Genomic DNA, 26,193 nt, shown 5'->3' with positions numbered 1-26,193 from the left:
GCGCTTTGGATTTTCTGGGGTGTATTAAACGTCCATTTTCCAGAACCTCAGCAGACTGCATCACCCATTCATCTGCTGGTGTAAGTAGCGAGGAGTCCTGTAGCACCTGTGGTGTAAGTACTTATCCATGTAAGACTAAATGATTTCCCAAATGTTTCAAAATGACCTGATCTAAGCTCGTCAACTTTATACCCAAAACCTGACTGTCTGTAGTAGCACTTAAACCTACGATTAAAAACAGCGCAGCTTCTCCTCTACAGAATGTACTAGGACTTTCCATGCTGGTAAAATGGAACATATAACTTATTGATGGTAGCAGAATCAGAAAATGTGTGATTCCTGTCAATACTACATCTTTCACCATGTCCTGTTAGGTTGCTTTTACCACTATGTATGTTGTCAGACCAAGTCCTGCCTATACAGGCAGTCCCCGGGTTACATGCAAGATAGGGACTGTAGGTTTGTTCTTAAGTTGAATCTGTATGTAAGTCGGAATTGGCGTCAGCCGCTGCTGAAACTGATCAGTTTCAACCGCAGCTGAATCTGGACGCCAGTTCTGACTTGCATACAGATTCAACTTAAGAAACCCAGGCGTCCCCAAGTCAGCTGCTGCTGAAACTGATGAGCGGCTGATTCCAGGAAGCCTGGGGCAGAGCAACTCTGCCTCGGGCTTCCTGTAGTCAGCCGCTGGTCAGTTTCAGCAGCGGCTGACTTGGGAACGCCTGGGGCAGAGCAGCTGGGGTGCTGCTGGGTTGCTCCAGTAGCGCGGCTCCTTGGTGCTACTGGAGCAACCCAGCAGCACCCCAGCTGCTCTGCCCCAGGCGTCCTGATTCAGCCGCTGCTGAAACTGACCAGCAGCGGCTGAATCAGGACGCCTGGGGCAGAGCAGCTGGGGTGCTGCCGGGTTGGTCCGGAGCGGCGCTGCGGGACCAACCCGGCAGCCCCCAGCTGCTCTACCCCAGGGGTAAGCAAGAAAAGCCTGGTCTGCTGGGGGGGGCACTAGCTGCAGCCCCCCCCCCCCCCCGCAGACCAGGGAGACGGGGGTGGCGGGACCGCCCAAGTCCTCCACGGCTTTGCTCCGTCTCCATGGTCTGCTGACTTGGGAGACGTGGAGCAAAGCCGCAGAGCACGCGGGCAGCGGGACAGTCCAGGCGCGCCACGGCTGTCCCACTGCTGGCGTGCTCCGAGGCTTTGCTCCCCATCTCCCTGGTCTGCAGACCAGGAAGACGGGGAGCAGCTTTTCTTGCCCCGGAGGACAAGCCAGCTCTCCATAGGCACCACCTCCTACCCTCGCCCCCCCTTGCTGCTTCTGATTCAGAGGCAGCAGGGGACTGGTGTATGTGCGCGCATGTAGTGGTTATGATTAACCAATAAGTCTATGTATATTGGTTAATCATGTATAAGACTACACTCTAACATCCCTAGTATTTTCTTCCCTTAAGCAATGTAGAATGATTTACTACTTCCAAATCTATCACATATAATAGCAATCAGTGACTTAATGTAGTTGTACTTTTCTTCTGGTGGTGTTTATTTTGAAATCATCTATTCTCTCTTTTTATTTTTTTATGTAGTGCATGGAGACTGTCCACAGATGTGGCTGTGTTTTCCCTTGTGAAATATCAGTAAAGTAGCATTTTTATTTTTAAAACATAAGGAATTTTTGATACACCATTTTTACATTTTGTTGGTAAAAATGGAGACCAAATATGAACTTTTTTTGCTTGTTTAGAAGATTGTGATTTTTAGGGTAGACTTTGTATATGAGATGTTATGCTTTTCATTAGTGGTGTGTTTGGACTGAGCTTTTTTGATAGATTGAATTAAAAGCAAAGTGTACTAAAGTTCTCTTGTTGAATTCTGTTGTGAAGTTTGAGTTGCTCTGTGTATAAACTGTAGCCTGGAACTTTTATGCCTCGAGAAGCTTTCTTTGCTCTTTGTTCATAGTGGGTTGACAGTAAGGCTGACTGCGCAGTTAGAGTGAATTTTCATCTGCAGAGTGGGTTACTGGTGAAGCTCGTGCAACAAGAAAAGAGCTTGAGTGTTCTGCTTATGTGCAGTATTTCTAATTTATGGATAACCAGCTTCAGTCTTCATTGTTCCTTCACCCTTCAAATTCACTAGATTCATCCGTGGATGAAATATGACAGTCATCTGCTTGAAATTAAAAAGAGAACCAATTGAGCTGAGGCCGGAGGGCTGCTGCTTCTGAGCACTGCAATACTGAAAATATAACAGAATTCCTATGCCTTTCATCATTTGGTCTTATTTTTGGTAGGAGTTTTAAAGGTGTTCTGAAAGACACTTTTAATGTCAGAATCTTTCTCTCTCTCTTTTTCTTTCGTTCTTAAAAATAGCGCTTACTGCATTTCAGTGGTGGATTTTGTTTGCTTTTTATTGGTTAGAAGATAAGCAGATGTGAACTAGCCTAAATCAGTCTGTGATTCATATATTTAATTAGGTCTTTGGAAACAAACAAATGAATAATTAATATTAGTTTGTTTTGCAAGGGTGCATGAATTCCACCAGGAGGGCAGGGGGCTATATCAGTATTTGTTGCAGATTCTCAAATATCCTAAATTTCATTTGCTTTTTAATCCTCAAAATACTGAATTGCAGCCAGTGATCCAGTCTAGGAAGTGTTGTGCATGATTCTCTTTTAGAGCACCATTACCTATCAGTGTTAAATCACTTGAGCTGCTTTCTTTTCCCAAATGTGCCAAATACCAGGCGCTGTGTCTGGAAATGAAGAAGTGGAAATTTACCATGCTAACATTGGACTTTTGTACCCTGTTAGTACACTAGCATTTATTTGTTTTTGTTTTTTTAATAAATACTATAGCAATAGTACCCATGGACCCCAATCAGGATCATGGCCCCATTGTACTAATTGTTGTACCAGACACATAGAAACAGTCCCTGCCTCAAGGATTTTAAAAACTCTGGCATTTACAGTCAAATCTGCTGTTATTCCAGTCGGCTTGTTGGTTGAACCAGTGTTTAATATTGTATTTACGGTCCCAGTTAAGTTTCTGATTGATCACTGTTTTATTCCTGCCCATCACAGAGCTTATGCAGAAGCATCATCGTCTGTAAAACACAATGCAAGGACAGAAACTAATGAAAAAGTGAAGGACCAAGAAGAAGAGAATGGTGAGGATGATAGAAGGACTATTGAGTCAAATGGTGGAGGTACACAGCCAGAAGAGAAGAAGAAGAAACAACGTTCTGGATTTAGAGACCGTAAGGTACAAAAGCTTGTCACAAAATATGTTCTTTATACTGCTGCAGTTGAACAGTAATGAAACAGGGAGAGAATATAGGACAGAATTAAACTTTAAATGCTGGGAGTATTCATGGGTTTTCTTTTGGTATTTACTAGCCTTCATTTTCAAAGGGGACTAGTGACTCTTTCACCCCTTTTCTGGTTACTCAACTTGAGATGCCTTACAGGGGCTTGATTTTTGGGAAGTGTGGCCCTTTTGAAGTATCTCAAGTTGGGTACCAAAAAAGTGAGCTTCTCAATCACTAGTTGCTTTTGAAAAAGTAGGCTAGCGGCCTTTTACCTTGCTCTGTTAAAAAAGCAGTGATTAAAAATCTGAGAAGCATGGTATATTTAAAAATTGCATCTTAAGTGTCTTTCTATTTGTGGAGGGGTTTGGTATCAAGGGGCAGGACCTTTTTATTCCATGTGGTTATCCTCTCACCATGCCTACTGAAACCCAACTTCTCCCTCTTTTATCCATTTATTTAGTCCATGTTGATCATAAAAAATGTGCACCTATGTTTATTTGTTTGATTTTTCAACCCTCCTATTTGTAAACTAGAAAAAACACATTGTGACCTGCCTTCATTACTTGGTAGTCTTGAGGTCTTTGTACTGCTTAGAATGATTGGCAACACTAGTCAGTCACTAGCTGTTACTATCAATATGACAAGATTACAGTTTGGTCTGACAAAAAGACATAACTCGGTCTTAACAGGAAGCTGTATTTTTTTTAACTTCTCTGAATGCTTATTTTATTGTGCTATGTTTTATTTAGGACAACAGAAGAGCAAGAGTGTATTTTCTTCACATTGCCTTTTCTATAATTTGGTTCTGATAGTTATTTTGATTTGAAGTCCATATGCTCTAAGCTGCATTTCATTTGTTGCTAAATTGTAAGTGGGTAGTATGTAGTGGCTTAATCACTTTTCATAGGTTACACAGGTTTTATTTGGAGATGCCAAATTCTTTTTTGGTATCAATAATTAGGTGAGATAACTCAGTTAAATTCCATATACTGTATCTGAGGGTGTCTGCTGGGGTTACTGACTATTCTTTTTGCTGATGAATTCCAGTCTAACATCCTCGGCTGAAATTTTCACAACTGTCTAAGGGATGTGGATGCCCCATGTCCGTAAATTTTATTGAGAATTAGGAGTTTAACTCCATTAGGCAGTTTTGAAAATCTAAGCCTTCATCTGTACTAGTTTTGATTAAAAAACATTATTTTTCGCTACCAGCAAAGAGAAAACTTGTGATAGTACTGTTGATAGGTCAGGGGGGTTCTTATTGGCTTCCTCAGCTGTTGCTTCCAGCTACTGAAGACAGGAAGCATTTGTTGGCTAGTATGGATATTTATTTTAAATAATTAGGAGTCTTTTGAATTGCTGGGTGCAGTGGCAGTTGCCCCTTTTGCCCCTACCTGTCAGCAGGCCTGGTCAGGCTTCACTAGTAAAATGTAACTCAACAGTGAGAATCCCAGAGTAAATTAGATTAGATTATTTTCTATGTATTTGAGCGAGTTTGTTTCTGTCTGTCTATGTATCTGTTGAAGAACTCCTTCTAAACAGTTTGAGCAGGCGTGGCCAACCCATGGCTTGTGAGCTGTATGTGGCTCTTTCCCCTCTCCCCCCCCGTCAGTGCGGCTCGCGAAGCTGCCCCCATGCCCCCTAAACATGGCCCGTGACTCCTGGCTCCCCTGTGCTCACTGGGGTAGGGGAGCTGTCCGAATCAAAATGGTGCATCCAACAGGAGCCTGTTGAGGCCAAAAAGACTCAAAACCCCTCTTTTTTTTTTTTTTTTCTTTAATTGAAGTCTTAGAGTTTTAAAGCTTGTTTATCTCCCATAGGCAGTCGGTGATGGTAGGACTAGGGGACGCAAGCCCCCAGCCCCACACCGTCTACTGAGGCCCTAACCCCTCCAGCATGGAGAAGTTGGAGGGCACGTGACCCCTAGCCTCCCTGGCTCCAGAGCTCAGGGAGGGCGCAGGGCATGTAGCCTAGAGCAGGAGGAGGGCAGAGGGCATGAGGCCCATAACCACTTCCGTTCAGAGCACAGGGAGGGGAGGGAAGGCACTTGGGGACAGCAACACTTTGCCCTCAGGATGCCTACAGTAGGTGTTCTGTGGGTGGGACCAGATTGGCGGTTTGGGAAAGCTGTGCTTTCACCCGCCTACCACACCTGCCGCCCATGTTATCCCCTAACTGTTTAACAAATGCAATAAGTGATGAACTCCTAGATTAAGCATGACTCAAGTTATTTGGGCAGTGAATCAATGTAGAAGGAAGCTGGGATATAATCACCCAGCATCCATTAAAGACTGGTGCTGTGGTCCTAAACTGATGATTCTAGGGCACCTATCTTCTCCTGTATATGTGTAATTTGAGTAATATTTATATTTGTTTATAAATGAGAGAGGAAAACGATGATGAAGTGCTATTGTAGCTGAAGGTTAATGACCAGTAAAACAATACGAATGGTGTAACTTGTTTGATAATTAATTTGAAAAAGAATGTGTGTGCTGCATTAGGACCGCTCCCATATAGAGCTTTGTGAAGCAGTTATTAGGTCTTGGCAGGTTTTCTGCATTATGAGGGTTAATTATGCAGAGACTTCATTTCAATATTGATTGCAGTACGCAGTCTAATGTAAATGAATGTTAATGCACCTACATTACTATGCAGGCTGTATGTAAAACCAAACCGGTAGAGTTCCTGTTCATCATCATATGATAGATCTGAGGCCCTGAAAACACTGTGGAAGTGAACTGAAATGTTAGTTACAGTGAACCTTGGTTTATTTAGGTTTCATTTCATGACTACAGAAGATATTTTCCTTCAACCTGTCTCAGAGAGTGGACTTTAAGCTTCCAGAATTATGCTTCTCTCTCGTTGTTGTGCATGGGGGAATCCCTGCATGCTGTTTTTTCAAACCGTCTTTCTAATCTGTGAATATTTGCATTCTGCCCATTAATACAACCACTCCCTTTTGAGCCAGGTGATACTGTCCTGAGGGTTTAGGTCAGAGGTCATCAACTGGTGGATCCTGAGGAGTCTCATGGTCAATTGCAATGGGCACTTGGCAGGCTCCCTGACTTAGCCTCATGCCACCAGCCCATTCCCAGGAGCGGCCAGTGTGGCCCTGTGTGTGTGTGGTGGAGGGGAGTCTTGGTGTGCTCTTCCGGCCTGCAAACGCTGCCTTCCGCTGCTCCCATTGGCCAGGAACAGGAAACTTGTGGTCAATTGGAGCTGATGGGGTAATACTGTCAGAGAGGGGCAGTGCATGAACCCACTTGCTCCTATCCCCAGGGCCAAAGTGGTTTGTTGGTCCCTTCTGGAAGAGGTGTGTAGAGACCTGAACAGATAAAATCATCTGCCTGTGGATAGACATTGGTGTCCACTGATCTACAGGGCTTTTGTCCTAGGAGATGCTACAGGCAATGGAGAGGAGCGCAGTGCCACTGCTTGCTGGAGCTAGCTCTCTGCATTACCAGCTCTTTCTGGCCATGCAGCTGTACTGCTGCCAGCCCTGCTGCTACTCACATCTCCTGTCTGGGGTCATACAGCCCCCACTGGTGACAGGGCTGGGGTTGGCAGCACTGCGCTCCTCTCTTTTGGCCACAGTCTCTCCTGGGAGCAGAGCCCTGCAGATCACTGCATACTGATGTCTAACTGCAGGTAGTCCTTACTATCCTGCACACTCTCTTGTGTAAGGCTTCGCAGCACTGCCAACTTGGAGACACTGGTGGTAAGTGCTACCCTGAGGAAGCCCACACCACAACCCCCAGCATCCTCCCAGAGCCAGCATCCATACCCCCTTTGTATCCCAACCCCCTTCTGCACCGTAGCCCCCCATCCCAACCCTCAGCCCTTACCAGAGCCAGCACACACATCCCTTCCTGCACCCTGAGCCCCCTGCTGTACCCCAAGCACCTGCCCCAGCCCTGACCCCCCCCTTCTTACAGGCAACACTTCATACGCTCCTCTACCCCCAAACCTCAATCTTGAGCCCTCTCCCAGAGCTAACATCCAAATCCCCTCCTAAATCCCAGCCTCCTGAACACCACCCCCTGCCGCAGCCCAGAAAAAGTGAGTAAGGGTGGGAGAGATGGAGGGGATGGAGTGAGTGAGGCAGGGACTTCGGGGAGGGGCAGGATCAAATTCTGAATGTGATCTTGGGCATCAAAAGATTGGGAGCCAATGGTCTACATGTTGTCTGGAGCTTAGCTTTAAAGACTGCACAGTATCTTTTGACAAGCTTGCATTATCCAGATTATTGAAGTTTTCAGAAATAAGAAGAAATTGTTGTCGGAAGGATACCACTTGAGGAAACGTGAAATTCTTGCAACCTGTTGTGTTTCAAAAACAAAACAAAAATATTTTTTTGATCTGAAGTAACTGTACTAGAATTGACTTTATTCTTGGGTTTTGTACTGAATACAGATTGTTTTCCCTCTTGAAATGACAGAAAAATCCATACACATGCAATATGTGTGTAAAATGTAACTGCTAGTAGTATTTTTGTATCCTATTGTCTCTGTCCTATTCATCCTCTGTCAAGTGGTGAAATAGCTTCAGCTGAGCTGATGCAGTTGTGAACAAGTCTGTGTACAACATGAAAGAATAAAATCAATCTTCATTTTTGTATGAGAAAATTTCAGTGCTCAACGTGTTTTTCTAGTAGATTGGATTTGAGAATGGTCTGCTAGATATTGAACTCAGATATTTTTTAAAATTCCACGTTTGTCTCAAATTCCCTTATTTGTATATGTACTTGTCGCTTTCAGATGTTTGCCCCTTGATGCTTATCACTGCTAATTAGAAAGAAAGTTTGCACTTTTCTGATTTAAAAGAATGACATCTAACATCCTTCACTAAGTTCTTATGACATTTACTAAATTCATTGTTTTTAAAAGATGCATTTTCTCCTGTCTTTTTTTTAATATTTTTGTCCTTTTCTAGACCTATGTATTATTTCTTAATCCCCATGTAAATCACAAAACCAAAACAAGATTTCAGCAGGATTTTGAATTAATCCATTATTGCATACTTATGCTCTACACTGATTATGCATTCAGTGGACTCCTATCTACAGCTAGAATCCATACACAAGATATAGCTGGATTCAGACATCCTTCCATATTTTTCCAATAAATTGCTAGGTCAGCTTTTGCCTATTTTTCAGAATATTACCAACCTCTGGTCCAGTAAAGATGATTCACTGAAATACTTGCTCAGTTCCTCATCCACTTTTTTTTCCCAATCTAATCTTATTCGGTTGCTGTTTTAGAATATAGCAGTCAGGAAGCTGACAGAGGCTGAACTTTTATATCCCCTTACTCTGAAGCTATGTGTTCTGAACTGAGTTCCTGTGAAGGAAGCTTTCCGACGGCTTCTTAGGTTTTTACAGAGTGCTAGGACATGAGACACTGTCTTTTCCAGTTCATGCTTTGAGATCAGTTGTTGTTTATTCCAAGATGGAGGTAACAGTTTGCAAAAGCAGAAGAATATTTGACTGCCGGTAGTATAGAAATAATAGCAGTATCTGTCAACAAAGCCTCTGTCAACAAAAGCCTGCAGTCTAGACGTACCCTTGGTGTCTTATTGATTTTGTGATCATTTAGACTTTCCACTGACTTAAGTCAACTCTTACCGCATCTTAAAAAATAATGTAGGTCTAGAAAACAATTGCTTGTGCCACCACACTCCTACACCATCCACACATGGCAAATCTGTGTCCTGAGCCCGTCATACTCACAACCTTCTTGCCCTGAGTCCCTCACATATCCAGCCCAAACTCCAGCACCCCCACATCTACAAGCCCATGTCTTGCTCAGCACCTCAACTTTCCACCTGAGCCCAACACTCCCGAGCCTGAAGCCCCCTCCCCGAGCCAACATCCCCTTCTCCTGCATCCAAATTTCCTCCCAGAGCTTGTACTTCTCGCCCCTTCCCACACCCAAATCCCTCATTCCCACCCCACACCTCCTGTCTCAACCTAGTGAGAGTGTATAAGGGCTGGGGATAGCCAGTGATGGAGAGGAGGGGAACAGAGCAGATGAGGCCTCAGGGAAGGAGGGTGGGGATTTTCATGAATTGGTGGGTGCCTCTGGCACCCCCCCCCTCCTTTTTTTTTTTTTTTTTTTTTTTTTGCTTGACAAACCTAGAGGTTCCTTGAAAAGCTGAAAGGGTTCCTTGGCCAAATAAAATTGGGAAACACTGATCTACACAATATACATAGACGTAAAACGTAAAAACTTAAATATCTTGGAAACAGTAGCCAATCAGTTGTTTTAATTGTCATATTTGAATTCAAAATACATAATAAATAGCACATTTTATCTCTGAAGCAGATGACTTCTAAAAAATTGTAGACCAGTGTTACCTGACCCTACCTTCCTTTGGATACTTGAATCTGTTTATCCCCAGCTTCTCTCAGACTTTCACCTCAGAGTATCTGACCTGGCCTGAGTCTCGACTTCTGCTTTGACCACTAGGTCAGACTACCAACATCCCGGTCATGATACCAACTCACATGTTCTAAAATCATGAGTCAAGTCCCCCAAAATTGTACAATAATAGTACAATTTTTTAAAATAGCAAATGTAGTGGTCTTAATTTTTGAACATTGATGGTTCATGTTCTTAAATTTTTCTCCACAACCGTAAGAGCTAGAAACTTAGTTTTTAAAAAATGAATTCTGAGATTTTTCAAGTAATCACATGACTTCAGTGGGTGTGACTTGAGGAAAACATGAGACTTGAGATAAAATCAGGGCTGCCCTTACTATGAGGCGAATTGAGGTGGCCACCTCAGGTGCCAGACTGGGGGGGGGGGGGGCGCGCCACTAGGACCCAGAGTGTAGAAAATTGTCTGCTGCTGGTACATATGTATTCTGTCTTCTCTAGATGCACAGAGATGGTAGAGTGTCATGAGAGGAGTAGAACAGGAAGAAGGCAGACTTGAGACCTTTCTAAGTTTTGGCCCAAGCGATGGGCCATGAGGGCATCATTTGAGCTCCTTTCCTCAGGTGCCAAAATGTTGTAGGCCGGCCCTGGATAAAATATGGGATTTGTGAGAAATTCCTGAGAGTTTACACTAGTAAGATCTCTCTCAACAGTTTAAAATTTACATCAACCTAACTGTGTCACTCAGAGGTGGAAAAATTCACATGCCTGTGTGATGTAGTTAAGCTGACCGTAATTCTTGGTTTAAATGCATCTAGATTTGAGAGAATTATTCTGACAATATAGCTATTCACTCTAAGCAATGGATCAGTTGCAGTGACTAAAAACCCATTTCATTTCTGTAGTAAGTAGGGATGTTTCAATATTGGTTAATTAAATAGTCGACTAACCTCATGAATTGTTATCAGTTACTCGACCAGTCTATAGTCCTCAGAGGTGGTGCTGGCAGCCCCACTCCTGATGAGCCATCTGCCATTCCGAGGCAGAAGTGTGGGGTGCCAGGCAGGAGCTGGTCCGCGAGGGAAGCCAGTTTAAAAACCAGCTCTCCTCACAGACCGGCTGCCTGTTGCTCCATGCTGCTGCCTCGGATACCCTTTAAATGCAGAGCTGCAGCGGAGGTAGGTTCTGTACCTGGCACGAACTAGGACTGAGCCAGGCTGCTGGCCTGCCTGCTAAAATATTAATTGTGGGGGGGAAGGTGGCGGAATACGTGTAGCATTAACATAGAAGCTTTTGCTTATCAGTTAATATTATTACATCTCTAGCAGGAAGTGTAGCTGTGCTGATGTAGTGTAGATGTAGCCTAACCCCCATTGTGCAGCCATTGCCATACTATGACCGGTTCCAGATACAAAGTTTTACTTGGTCTCAATATGGACTAAGAGTTGGAAAATTCTTTTATGTAGTGACATGTGTTTAGTTTAATTTAATTTAATTTAATTTAATTTCTAGGTGATGGAATATGAGAACAGAATCCGAGCTTACTCCACTCCAGACAAAATCTTCAGATACTTTGCCACCTTGAAAGTAATAAATGAGCATGGAGAATCAGAAGTGTTTATGACACCACAAGATTTTGTGAGATCTATTACTCCCAATGAAAAACAACCAGAACGTAAGTAATATATACAGTAATTACATTTGGGGGTGATTTATGTAATGAAGAGTTCAGAATGAAGTTTTCATTGACTGTTTAGTCACCTTTTACATCTCATTACACAAATAGGTTGGCAGGGGACCGTCCTGTCTTTGTATGTGTTTATATTCCCTAACACAGTAGGCCCTGCTGCTGCTATGATACAGTTCCTCTAAATGCATGTACTTCTGATGTATAATCGTATACATAGAAGTAATAGAGTACAATAGAAATAGTTTCATTCAGCAGGTAATATATTGACCTTTTCATCAGAAGACTATAAAGATTAAATTTCACACCAGCACTTGGGTTTGTATGCACTGCACACTTTGCTTTGCAGTACTACAGGATAATTAGGAATGAGAATTTATTTTTTTCTTTTTTTAATATTTCAGCAGATGTCAGTGCTTGTTTTTAAGCATTTTTTTCTATTTTTAACTATTTAATTTGTCACAATTGCAGAAAATTGAGGGTTATGTCAGGCAATTTAATGACAGTAGATTTTGAGATTCAAAATGTAAAACTTTATACTGTCAAAGCACAAATTATCAACATTGCATGTCAAAATATACAAAATAAATATATGTAAACTCTAGGTTTCAAGAGGTTTTTTTCTTATTTTGCCTTTATATAAATTGTGATTACCGATGGAAATGTTTTTTATTTAAATGTGCATAGTGAAATCGATGTTTACTTATTTTTACTGATAACATTTTAATCTGCCCAGCCCTGAGGATAATGCTGATGTTACAATAAATGACAGTTTTCACAGGAAACAGTATTTACAGTGTCTATATATTTTCCTTTTGCCTGTTTCTTGTAGCTGTTCAGTTAAGTTAGATGTAGTATCACTGCTGAGGTAGGTTTAGGAGAAACTGTGACTTTGCACTCCATATTCTTCATGGAAATATGCTTATGAATATGACATAATTGGAATATGCTTTATGCAAAATACTTCATATAAAATATCATTAGGAAAGTTTATAATCTGCTGAGTGTGTATATTCTATTCTTACACATGTATTCTGTATACATTTTAGAAATTTAAAGCAAGGTCAGGGTTTGGTTGTCCCTGGAATTCAATTGTTTCTCATAAAATGGAAAGGGAGGAGTGTATGACAGTAGGAACTGTATACTTTGGAATGACCAAAGGGGACAGCAAGTGCCCCAGCCAGAAGCCACCGGTTGACATGTTGCTCCGCTTCTTGCCTCTGCGGTGAGTGTGGGTGTGGGGATGACCCCTGCTGCTGGGACCTGCCTTTTACCAGGACAGGCAGTGTGCAAAATACCATACCCCTTCCCCTCCAGACTCTGTGTTCAGAGCTACACGTGGCCCTTGCAGCCGGTGCAGGGGCATAGAAGGAAGGGATTCTGGTTGAGGAACCTGCTGGGCTTCTGTCCAGGAACTGCACAGGAAAGCGCCCCCTGGCCAAAGCCAGCCTCTGACACCCTAGCCCCTGCCCTTCCAACCTTCTGCCCCCTCATTCATCCCTACCCCCTCCCAAACACTGCACCCCAAACCCTTGCACTTGCTCCTGCACTCCTGCCCCAAATCACAACTCCCTCCCAGACCCTGCCTCCCCTCCTGTACCTCAGCCTCCTGCCCCAGGTCACAATCTCTTTATGTATCCCAGTCCTTTACCCCAAGCTCCTTTCTGAAACCAACCTCCATCACAGACCCCATATCTCCTCTATTAATATAGTGGAAGAACCACTTACCAAATTCTTGGAGTGGCCCCCCATCAAAAAATATTGCCTACCTCTGAGCTAGAAAAAGCTGAGCCTTTAGTAGGAGAGTGCCTGCCATGAGTTATGTGGAGGTAGCCCTCTAATTCCTGCACTGGAACCAATGAAGTGTCTGGTATACTGTGTGAGAACATAGGTGGTAGGCAGGCAGTAGCCCTTTCCTGTGTCTGAGTTTAATAATTTGTGGCCTGCTGCTTAAAATCAATTTGTCTGTCTTCATTTAACTGCTTAGTCTGCATCAACAGGGATTGATGTGCATTTGTTCTTTTTACCTTTAGAGGATAGAAGTACAGATGTTCCTGTGATTGCCTTAAAGTTAGTTTTTCTGTCTTTATGTATCACCTGCTGAGTAATAAAAAGATGGGCTACAGAGGGAAATTATATTTTTATTTACTCCTGAAATTGAATATAGTTGGCTGTGCTGAAGACAATGAAACTGTACAGATCCTGATGTGGAATTATGGAGAGTGAGTTGTTATCTGATAAAAATGAAAGGCACAATGATTATTTCCACTTCCTTCAGCAGCAAGTCTGCCATGATCTTGGTAATGTTGCAGGTTTTTTTTAAGGACTTGCTAACTCATAGGAATATTTAAAGGTGACCTGCAAATGATTTTTTTTTGCTCATACCCTTATTTGTTGCTTGAAGGAAAGCTCTGTAAATTTTGACGAGTATCAGAGGAGGGGTAGCGTATTAGTATTGGAGACATCTGATTAAGTGATTCTTAGCCTACAAAAGCTTATGCACAAATAAAACTGTTAGCCTTTAAGGGGCCATTGCACTTGTCATTGTATATGTAAATGTTATTGTTATGAAATTATCTTCTTTACTAAGTTTTACCTTTTTAAAAATACTAATAATTTCAAGTTTGTTCTTCCCTGGTTTTGGTGAGAGGGCTTCTCAAGGAAGAGGGAGGTGGATGTATAGTGTCAAAAATTGAAGATGACTAATTCTAATGAAGTTGCTTGCATCCAAAATTTAAATAAGTAATTGAAGCTGAATATTTGTCAATGAAAAGAAACAAAACATTCTTCTAAGCATCCCTTCTTTCTCTCATTTGTCCAGCTTTCTCTTAGTTCCTGTGTTGTTACCATTTCACTAGGTCTCAATTAACCTTCCAGTCTATACAAACCCTCAATTTCTATTGTAAACATTTTAATTGAGGCAGTGGCAACTAAGGCATGTCTTCACTAACCACCAGATGGATGGGCAGCAGTCACTCCATTGGGAGTCAGTTTATCATGTCTAGTATAGCTGCGATAAATCAGCTGCCAAATGTTTCCTGTCAACTCCAGTATGCCACCAGGATGAGAAGAGTAAAAGGAGTCAACAGGAAAGCATCAGCCGCGGACTTACTGCAGTGAAGATCTGCAGTGCGTAGCTCTAAGTACATCAAATTCAGCTACATTAGTCATGTGGCTGAAGTTGGCGTAACTTAGATCAGTGGCTCACAGTAGTGTAAATGAGACCCGTTGATGCACTATTTACAGGTTATGGTGGTATGCAGTAGTATTCAAGGCAAGTACTCATAAGACAAAGGAGTTTCAGTTTCTAGCGATACTTTTGATGTCATACTTCATTTTTTTATGATATTATATAGTAGCAGATGGTGACTGTTATAAAAGAGGGCTACATATGAAGAAAACGGATTGTGAGTTTTGTATTTATGTTAAAAATCTTAAGAAAGAACATTGTCCTAATATACGGCTAGAAAAAGCTGCTCAGATAAGTGACTCACACCCAAGGCCTCTGCCCACTCTGTACCCTGTCTCCCAGAGAGATGTAAAATCTAGTTTAATCAGTTAACCGGTTAAACATTATGTTTAACCAGTTAACTGCTTAAACGGGCAGGCGGGAAGAGTGTGGTCAGGCCAGAATGGCCCCTTTAATGCAAGCAAGGGGATGCTTCAGCCCCTGCAGGTTAACTATAACTGGTAAACATCACCTAATTAGGATGATGCTTACTAGTTAAGCATTCACATCCCTAATCTGCCACCCAGACTCTGCACCCTCATTTCCTGCCCTGAGCCCAGGTCTGCTGACAGCAATTCTGAGCCCCAGGGCAGAACAGTCAGTAAAGCCTCTGCTGGTGCCCAGTGAGCTGCGCAGCTGGGCATGCTGTCCTGGCACTGCCAGGGCTGCTCTGAAAAAATGAAGCAACTGCCAAAATACTAGTATGCTTAAGGACTTTTGCAGTTCATAAAACTGTCACTTTTGCATGCATATTATCTGCACGCATAGCTCAGCTTTAAAACACCAAACAAATCTGTGTTTCAGCTAGAAATAGTCATGCTTTCATGGCAAATATCAGAATACTTTTTGATACTGGAAAGGAAAGGAGAGTAGAAGGCATTCCCTCAGGGTTACACAGTTTCTCTGGAATGTCAGCTCTTCATCTGATTAATACTTAATATACATGGAACAGAAAAAATAGGTAATAAAGCAAGTTACAGTGCTGTAAAGTACTAGTGTGAGCCAGGCAATAGCACTGAGAGCTGTGCTCTCACACCTGTTAGCTATACCCCTTACAGAGGTGGTTTACATAGAGTGCTGGGAGAGCTCTCTCCCAGTGCTTGTGCCATGGCCGCACTTACAGTTTAAAGCACTGCTGCAGCCTTGCTTTAAAGTTACTGTTAAGTGTAGACATAGCTCCAGTTCATTTTGTGTGCATGTGTGAGATCCACAGAGCTCTCCTTATCTAAACTCTTTCTTTCTTTAAACAATTAACACCTTCTATGTCAACCTTGTCTGAAATGTAGCCATGCAAATGTCATTAGCTAGGCCTATCCACTAGGGAAGTAAAATCCTATTAAATAAGTTAACTGGTTAATCTGGCAGGGGCTTGTGGCCCGGCTGGAGTGCCCCTACCCATGGCACACCAGTGGCTGCTCTGGCTGGGATGGAGTACCCCCCATCTGCGGCGGGGCCCCAACAGGCTGGAACAGCCCCTCTGCTTGTGGCCCAGCTATCCACACACTTTTACTTGAGTATTCAATTCACTAAAGCTCCATCCTGCAAATATCTATGCATGGGAGCCCTCCACACGCATAACGGTTTACTGGATCAGTATCGAAGCCAGAGTGAATAGCATTAAAGCAGCTTCTTAAATGGCACCAATCAAAATAAATTCACAGATTTATTTCTTTTACCTGTACTTGCTTTGATTATTGTGCTCTATCCATAAGGTCACTTCCATGCAGCCACACCCCCACCCCTCCCCATATGGCAGCAACTCACCAGATAACTTGGTACCACATCTCTGCCACCTTCCCCCTCGTCCTGTGCAGTCTTCCCTTCCCCATCCCACTTAGCCCCCATGCTTTCTGAGCAGGTTCAATCGTACACAAAATCTGGAGCTTATTTTATTTGACAGTCTCTTCAGTTTCTTCTTTAGAACCAACAAGCTCACAGTGGTCTGGGAGACACGTTAGCACAGTCCACATGTTATTTACAGGATAGTGAAATAAAAGCTCATCCACCAACATGGCACAAGGTTAGGTAATCAACATAGCCCACGGCAGATTATTCAGAAGCATTAATTGTGGTTTCTGTGTGCCTCACACCTTGAAAAGGAACAGATTACTTTAAGGAAGGATAACTTCTGAAACTGCACACTGTAAATTCATTTGTACATCTGGGTTTCTTGACATGCACACAAATATTAGGGGGATGACTGCTCAGTTTGATACCCGCAGATCCAAAAAAGGCATCTGACAGTTCTCTAATTTTTCATTCAGCCTTTTAAATTAAGGACAGGGATTTTTACTGCATTGTCTCAGATAGGTCGAAGAGATCACAATGAAGTGATGAACAGCTCCATTTTCTGCTCTATGACCATTATGGATCTTTGAGTAGAAGGGGAGCATTTTATCAATTTTACTCCTAAAAGGTAACAGGAATCTATTCTTCACCTTACTGGACAAGTTACTTTTTCTTTCTTTTCAACCCCAGCTCTCTTTTCTCAGTCAGGTTAACAGGAGGATCTGTTAATTTATAAAAATACCGGCTGAAAACATGTGTTTTATAGTAAATTTTGGTCAAACCAGGAACTCAAAATCTCTACACTCTTGTGTGAATTACTGCCAATAATCTCAATAATCCAGTTATTCGAGAGTTCAATTTAAAGAATGTATTGTTTTTATTATTGCTGTACAAATCATTTGCTAGCCTTCCTATATTAACTATTAAGCTTTCATTGGTGTGCATAAGCTTGGTTAGGCTGTAGAAGTAGATTGAAATATGCCTTCTTCCTCAGCAGTATAAATATTATTTTCCTTCTAAGAATAAAATCCTTCTGTTCTGTGGTGATATGATGTGCAGAATATGTTAATATAAAAACCTTTTGGTTAATGCACTTTTTAATTCTGAATGTGCCTTCCATGTTTTTCCTTTTTATTTCTGAATTCATTCATATGTCACTTTACCCCCCACAAGAACTGGCGAAATTGATTTTTGGTTGAAGTATACCTTTGTTAATTCTGGGAGGAACAGAAAATTTTATTTAACCTGAAAATAATTCTTTTTTTAATTACACTCTGTGCCAGGCTCAAATAAACATGCTTGATATCTGGGTAAGGATTAGTAATGGGGTAGAAATCATTTCAGTTTAGAACATTAGGAAAAAAGGACTAGTAGAGACTAGTGGTGGATGTGGTGCTATCACTGTCTGTTTTGTGTGTTTTCTGTAGTTAAATAGGTTTTCCATGTTCATGCTGTGAATTGGACACTTTTCTTGAACCTCAAGAAAAAACATGTAGAAAAACAATTGATTTCCTTTCTTCTCTCTCTGCTTTCTAGTCATGTTACCTTCAAATAACCTGTTATTTTCTTTTAAATGCCTTATCAAAAAAGAAGCACTGCTCTAAAAGCATTTTAAATCTGTTTTTCCTCTTTCAGATCTAGGTCTGGATCAGTTTGTAGTGAAGCGGTATGATGGAAAGGTGAGTAGACTTGACATATATGGTGTCTTTATATCTATAACCTCTCTAATTTTCTATTTAAAGCTGAAATGAAATAAAAAACTGTCTTTGTTTAAGCTAGAACATAGTTGTATTTTTATCATATAGCTGAATAGGATGGAATGAACAAAAACTTGTAATGCTTATAAAATCAAAATAACTCCTCCCTGCTGGTGGGAAAGGGAGTTGTAATATGCAAAAGTCAAAGTTAGTTGAATTATCCACATAGAGGGTTTCATACAACCATATGAGGAAGTATCATCATATTTCAGAGAGAAACCTGCTAGATGATGATCATATTATAACATGATTTGGTCTGCTTATATGGATGGAACAACACTGTAACCTAGCTATTTTACAGCTCTGAAGCCATGTTCTTCCCTGTTGTAAATCTCCCTGAAATAAATGAAACCATATCAAGAAGGAATTTGGCCCAGAGCTGTAACACAAGTAGATAACATGGTTGAAAGACTGCATGAACCTTTAACACAGATGGGGCCAAGCTATGTTAGATAAGACCAATACTTAACATAGATTTATTTAGGTATATAGTTGTTGATCTAAATTAACTTTTGAGCACGCTACGCTATCTTAGTTGATAGCTGCATAAAAATGGGAGAGTATTCAAGCTCCCCTTGACAGCTTATTCTGCAAAAGTCTCATTTTGCAAAATTTGTCAACTCATGTGCAACAAAATGCCTTAAAAATCTCTTTAGCTGAGAAGGTAATGTTTGACCCTTACATTGCTGAATGATGTACCTGGCATGCAGCAGCGGATTTAGGGCAGGGTGGCTGCCCCGGGCCCCACGCTTCCCGAGGCCCTGCGCATGCGCCGTGGCGCCACAGCACATGCGCCTTGTCAAAGGGAGGGCCCTGCAATATTTCGCTGCCGGGGCCCCGCGGCACTCTCATCCGTCCCTACTGGCATGTAATGTTTCAATGTGATCAGATATGTCGAAAAAGTCCTGTAATTTGATTCTATAATTAAATAAAATCCTGCACAATTTAGATTTAAATGAATCTTAATTATTTGCCTGTTTTGCCTTCAATTAAATTGGTTTTTATTTAAATTTCAGTGAGGAGGTAGAGGGACAGAAAGCAGAGCAAGTAATCCGATAAATGGTTTTTGTCACTTATTGCATATGAGAGTTTCTGTTTACCCCACAGAGCATTATTCTACTTTGAAATAGGCAATCAGTAACTGTTTCCTTTTGGTTTTGGTGACTCTTAGTTAAAACTGAAATGTTAAGCACTTGTTTGTCCCATTCTTTGTGTTTTCATTATTTAAAAAAAATGGAATATCTATTCTGTGCCAAACTTCAATTATTTCTTCCTTTGTTTACTGATAATCAACTTTACAACAAACCACTATCATGGCTGTATTTTGTCAAGTTATCAAATAGAACAGAGGTTCTCAAACTTGATTGCACCGCAACCCTTCTGATAACAAAAATTACTACATGACCCCAGGAGGGAGGACTGAAGCTTGAGCCTACCAGAGCCCTGCTGCCCCAGATTTGGGGGCAAATCCAAAGCTCAAGGTCTTCAGCCTCAGATAGAGGCCTGTAACATGACTCTTGTTTTCCAGAGCTAAACTGGTCCAGAACTGTGGCTTTGGCCCTCGGCAGTGGGCTCAGGCTTCATGCTTCAGCAAGTCTAATACAGCCCTAGCCACTCTATTTAAAATGGGGTTTTAACCCACAGTTTAAGAACTGCTGAGATAGAATGTTGCCTCGGAATGTATATTAAACAAAAATGTCTTAAAGAAATTCTGACTTGGACACGATTTTGTATAGCTTTTCCTCTGTTCCTGAGTACTGTACATTATACTCCCATAATATTGGGTAAAAGTCTCAAAGCAGACATTGCTGAACTCAGCCTTTTGTTCTGCTGAGCTTCATTGCTGGATAGAATTTTAGTGCGCTATAATGTTATAGTTATAGCAGCAGTATTTGAAATTAGAACTGACAAATGAAGGATTTCCAGTTTGTGGGAAATTTTGTGATTTTTGAAATTTGGGTTTGTTGAAATATAAACAAATACATTCTATTCAATATTCTCCATCCTCTTCCCTGCTGTGGCTCTGCATTGTAAAGCCCAGGGAAGTCGGTGCGCGAAGTCACTAGCTTGGCCCCTGCTCTGAGGCTGAGCCTAAGGTTTGTTTGAACCACAGGTGTTTCACAGAAACATCTTGGGTTCATGAAATTGATATTTCCCAACAAACTTAAATCAGGAAATTTCAGACCAGCTTTATTATGATCTATTATGGCTTCTCTCTCTCTTGCACGATATACACACTCAGGCTTCCATCCAGCATGGTGAATGTGTAACAAGTGGTGGTCTTAGTGCAGGCTGAAATGTTCTGAGTTAGGCTGGCCCTTAGCATCTGTTCCCTGTGATGACTATCCTCCATTCTGGTGTTCTGTTGTAGACTGAAATTGGGTATATAAATTAGGGATGTAAGAGATTAACTGGTTACCTGGTAACCAGTAGTCTTATCGGACTGCTTATCCATTAACCAATTTACTGGCCCTGTTAGAACAGCCTTCCTCCCATGACTGGGGTGGGCCTGGGCAGAGAAGCCCCCCATGGCTGCAGCAGGTCCAGACAACTGGACCCCTGCTGCAGCCACAGTGGGCTGGAACAGCCCCCCACCTGTAGTGCAGCAGGCCCAGCTGGCTAGATCCCCTCTGCGGCTGGGCTGGAGCAGCCCCTCCTCCCACAGTGCAGTGGTTAACAGGTTAAGCTATATTTTTATAGTGCAACAGGGTGACTATTTTAATGGGTTTTTACATCCCTAATATAAGTACATATTTTATATATGCAAAATACATTGGATGATAGAAAAAGTCTTAACATCAGTCATCAGAGTTTTAAAATGGAGATTGTAGTGAACTACTAGTGATAATACTGTGTAGAACTACAGACCATATACATTTTATAGTATTATATTGCAGGGGCAGCATTTTTTTAAAGAAGGAAATTATGGCTTGTGTTTGTCAGACTTCTCTAACTATCGAGCACTAGTAACAGACTTTAGTTATGAGGATAGTGGTGCTGGCAAGGTGTCAAATTTGGGGTGAGGTTAAAGCAGGGAGATCTTCGAGGTCCCTCAGTCATGCAGAGGAGTCTGGACAAGGAGTGAAGTCAATCCTAGATCTTGGTAGTTTTTCTAGGAGTACTTTTAAGAGAGTACTTTTGCCTCAAACTCATTCAAATGTCAATTTAGGTATCAAAAAGCAAATTCCGCTCAGTCACATTTTAGTTATGTTGGTATCAGTTAAGGCAGGGCTACTCAACACTCGGCCTGTGGGCCACAGGTGGCCGATGGCCCGTTTGTTTTGTGGCCCATGGTGCGGTTTGGGTTTATGCAGGGCTCAACCTGTGGCCTGTGGGTAGGATCCTTTGAACATGACCTCCACTGGGAACATGCTCCATAACGGTGAGGCATCTCCCAGGTGGGGGAAGCATTGAAAGATGCAAGCAGACAGGCTGGCTGGAACAGATGGGTACAGTGTGTCGTCATTTCTAGCCCCCAGGGAGGAGGTGCCGGGAGCGCTGGGACATTGTGGGAAATGCTTTGTATTCATGCCTATCAGAGTGAAAGAAGGTATTTGCATATATTTGCATATATATTTGCATGTATATGCAGCCACATTTAAGTTGCAGCCCTTGGCATGTGCAGTGAGTATCATTGTGGCCTCCATGGCTTCCAAAGTCAGGAAGCCCTGAGTTAAAGAATAAAATTATCCCTCACATCTTTTCTTTCTCGTTGGTTGTTTCCATTTACTTATTCCCTCATGGATTTCCCAACAAGTATCAAAGCACTTTACATTGGGAGGCGATCTTCTCCCTTAGATGAGGGTCTAACTTTATGAAGCTGTGACTTTGTGTGTTGGGATATTACATGCATTGGTGGAGGTGGGAAATTTGAGTAGAAAACTGAGAGGTGTATTGTGCCCTTGAGCATCTTGCATAGTGTCTATTAATGTTAGTGGGAATTACAGTATATAGACAGATTGAGGAGAGAATAGACTCTTTCCATCTGAAATGTATTCTTTCCTTTGTGATGAAGAGAAAATGAGCAGTCAGGTGGAAGTCTGCAGTGGTATCAAAAAACACTGATAATCTTTAAACTAGAGGTTGGCTAAACAAAAGTAGAAAATAGAACTATTGTTAGTTATAAACAAAGATTTATGCCTATGTGTCTAGTAAATACTAATTTAGAACAAATTTCAATAAAAAGAATAGGCCCAGCTGTGCAGTCAGATGCATTTTAATTACATATTGTAAAACAAAGATTAAAGACTGAGTATACATTTTCTGCATGTGTGTTCTACATAAATGTCATTGCATTGGGAGATCATTTGTATCCGCAGGTTTTTTCACAATTATTCTTGTAAAATTAGAAGTCAACCCTGTAAGGTTTGTCTACATTGCAGCTGGCAAGTGTGATTCCCAGTGCTAGTTCAGCTTGAGATAACATGCTCAAAAAAAGGAGTGTGGTCACTGCAGCATGGATTCCTTTGGCTAATCTGTTCCTGCTAACCTTTCATTTTTGTTCTCAGGCCTCACCTCATAATTTAGCTCAAATTATAATATGAGTATAGCTTAATCTGTAATTTAACAAAAGCACTCTGAATTAAAATATCTAACCATAACAAGTGTTACCTGGCTTTTACATTGTATCTCTTTTCACTCTCTTGTATTGTGCCTGTGTTAAGCAAATGCTTATTTGGGGGAGGAAAAAAGAAACACTCCTCCCCCCCCACAAAAAATCCAAACAAGACAAACAATAAAACAAAGAAAATGTACACCAGTGCTGCAGCATAAATAATTTCTGCTCAACTCTCCCTGTTAACTTAATGAAAAACTACCTCAGTGTTAGCAGAAGTGAAGTCCTATTGGATTTAATTAAAAATATTAGATTCCTGTTGCTCCTTGAAGTTCATTAACATTCCTGTTGAATTGTAGTTGGGGGATTTATCCAGGGTAATGTGGAACATTTCTTCAATATCTGAATGTGCTGACTCCATAGAATTTACTATCTAAGGAACATCAGACCTAAACTGGGATCTGAACTTCAAGATCTCACATTGTAGTTTGATATTTTTTTCAAGGATGACTGAGGAAAACTAGATGAAGTCATTTCAAATTGGCCCCAGGCGAGGTTTACAAACTGTGATATAGCATTGATGTTCGTTTCAATAAACAGTATGCTCTGCGGGCTTGTGTCTTATTTAGTCATGGAGAGGTAAATGCAGAGAATCTAAGCTATCAAAGTCCCAGTCAAAGTTTGCATCTTGTTTCACTGATAAATTGATATAAAAGGAGTGTGTTAAGATTTTTCTGTCTTGTGCTTTAATTCAAATTCACCATTTTCAGGTTTCTTTTATTTGGTTGTTTTACCATTTAACATTTATTTGTAGTTTCAATACAGCTTTCAAGCCATATCACTTTTCCCATCCCCTCTCTTAACATGATTCATTATCCAGTGATTAAATAATTTTTCAGTGAGATTGTGGTTGTATGGCAACAAGACTGGAAAGGCACCAGGACATGCACTTTCTTAGCCAATGATTTATAGGAACATGATATTTCTTTAGAAGAAGAATTTCCATTGTCGGAGAGATTTTTTTCTAGCTAAGCTAATATGCCAAATTGCCATCTCTCAAAAAGGAAAAAAAACCAGTTACTTACTTTTTTAACAGTTCTTCTTCGAGTGGCCCCGTGGGTGTTCCACTGTAGGTGTCGGGTCCCATCCCAGCGCCGCGGCTCGGAGACTTTTCACAGCCGTGCTCCGCTGTAACTATTTACAGGTAAACAACTATCTAAAAACCATAACTGAAGAAGAGATCAGGGAGCTCTGACCGCGATCTGTGGCGGTTGAGAGGAACTGACGGTTGCCGGCTCGCGCGCAGTTGATCAAAGGCGCGAACGCTATCCTGGGGAACTACGCATGCGCGAGCCGGCGAAGCATGGCTATGAAAAGTCTCCGAGCCGCGGCGCCGGGACAGGACCCGACACCTAGAGTGGAGCACCCACGGGGCACATCTCGAAGAACAATCGTTACTTCACAGGGTGAGTAACTTCTTTTTCTTCGAGATGTGTTGCTTATATCCATTCCATGTAGGTGCGTGCGCGCTGCGTGCACCAGTCATTGGAAGTTTTTCCCTTAGCAGTACTTGTTGAGCCAGCAAGGGGAGTCCCCTGGAGTAGCACCAATATATCAGCTAATATATACCCCTACTGGCCCTCTACCCCCTTGATTCCTTCTTATTGGACTACTCCAAAGAAGGGGAGGTGGGCAGGATTTAGAATGGACGGGAGCAGCACATTTCAAACAGTTACAAAGGTAAGTAACCATTTTTTCGTTGAGTGATTGCTCATGTCCATTCCATGTAGGTGACTCCAAAGCAGAAACCCCAGGAGGTGGGGTCAGAGTTCTAACCTTTCACAGAGTGGAGGACAGCCCTACCCAGAGCTGCAGCCTGCATAGCCTGATGAGCCAGAACATAATGATTGGCAAAGGTTTGCACTGAAGACCACGTAGTGGCTCTACAAATGTCCAGGATAGGGACCTGAGCCACAAAAGCTGTAGAGGAGGCCTGTGCACTTGTGGATTGGGGTGTAAGGTGAAGGGCTGGCACCCCAGCCAAACCATAGCATTCCCTGATACAGGAAGTAATCCAGGAGGAAATCATCTGCGCAGATACAGGCTCCCCCCCCTCCCTTCAGCCGCTCCGATTTCCATGAACAGCTGTAGGGACTTAGAAAAGGGTTTTGTCCTGTTGAAATAAAAAGTTAAGACTCACCTAACATAGAGTGTGTAAAGCCTGTTCTTTGCAGAAGCATGGGGCTTGGGGTAAAAAATTGGGAGAAAAATGTCCTCCGAGACATGGAACTTAGACACCACCTTTGGCAGGAAGGCAGGGTTGGAGCATAACCTAACCTTATTCTTGGGGGGGAAAAAAAACTGTATAAGGTGGTTCTAAGGTAAGGGCCCTTAATTCAGACACATCTGGCCAATGTGATAGCCACCAAGAACGACATCTTCCAGGAGAGGTTCAGCAGCAAACACTTGGCCGGGGCCTGAGCGGGGGCCCTGTGAGTCTGGTCAGGACCAGATTAAGGTCCTGCTGAAGGATGGGTTGATGGACATGTTGTTAAAGCCTATCCAACCTCTTAAGAAACCAATGGACCATGGCATCTGCAAAGAGGGTCTTACCTGGGAGCCCAGGTAAAAAAGTGGAAATAGCTGGCAGGTGGATCCTAATTGACAAGGAGGAAAGACCCTGGACCCTGAGATCCAGGAGATAGTCCAGGAAGAGTGGGACCTAGACATCCATATAGAAAATCCCGTTCTTGGTAGCCCTGATAGAAAAATGCTTCCAAGTGGCCTTAGTGGACAGTTTCCTATTCCCCAGCAGGACCTCTTACACCCTCTCTGAGTATTGGAGGTCTGCTGCTGTCAGCCATGGAACTTCCAGGCCATTAGGTGCAGGGACTATGGGTTAAGGTGACAAAGCCTGCCAAAGTCCTGTGTTATCACATCCAGGTACAACGGGAAGGCAATCGGCTTTTTGCGGGAGAGGCTCAGCTGAAACATGAACCAGTGTTGTCTGGGCCATGCTGGCTCTATGGGATGAGGGAAGCCCTGAACTCCCAAGCCCTCAGGGAGTTTCAGCAGAATGAGAGAAATGCATATAGCAAACCTTTGGGTCAGGGGGTGAGGAGGGCATCTCCCAGAGACCCACGGCTGAGACCCCATGAAGGAGCAGAACCTGGGGCACTTCCTGCGAACAGATTCAGGAGGGGAACTCCCCCCCCCCCCCCCCACTTGCAGAAAATGTGGAGGACTACATCCACCCTGTGGGACCACTCGTGGCTGATGAAGGACCTGTTCAGCTGGTCTGCCAGAGTATTCTGGGCCCTGAGAAGGTAGGAGGCAATCAGGTAAATACTCAGAGGGCTTCCAGGTACAGGGGAGGGGAATGAGCACCACACTGCCTATTTATATACAAGACCATTGTCATATTGTCAGACAGGATAAGGACCATCTAGCCCTTGAGGCAGGGGAAGAAGGCCTGGCATAAAACTGCCTGCAGCTTCCTTAATTGA

At 42.4% G+C, this 26,193-nt stretch overlaps 1 protein-coding gene across 3 annotated transcripts in view; it reads left to right on the top strand.

Annotated features, from left to right (window-relative positions):
- The window catches only part of MICU1 (mitochondrial calcium uptake 1), a 221,071-nt gene that overhangs the window by 67,097 nt on the left and 127,781 nt on the right, over positions 1–26,193 (top strand). For all 3 annotated transcript variants that reach the window (XM_075935002.1, XM_075935003.1, XM_075935004.1), the window contains 3 exons: positions 3,068–3,248; positions 11,184–11,346; positions 18,011–18,054. In XM_075935002.1, the coding sequence (XP_075791117.1) occupies positions 3,068–3,248; positions 11,184–11,346; positions 18,011–18,054 (388 nt within the window). The remainder of the gene's footprint in view (positions 1–3,067; positions 3,249–11,183; positions 11,347–18,010; positions 18,055–26,193) is intronic.

The sequence above is a fragment of the Pelodiscus sinensis genome, chromosome 8, assembly GCF_049634645.1.
Source record: "Pelodiscus sinensis isolate JC-2024 chromosome 8, ASM4963464v1, whole genome shotgun sequence".
Lineage (NCBI taxonomy): Eukaryota > Metazoa > Chordata > Testudines > Trionychidae > Pelodiscus > Pelodiscus sinensis.
The sequence above is the reverse complement of the archived record's forward strand: the minus strand, read 5'-3'. Positions and strand labels throughout refer to the sequence as shown.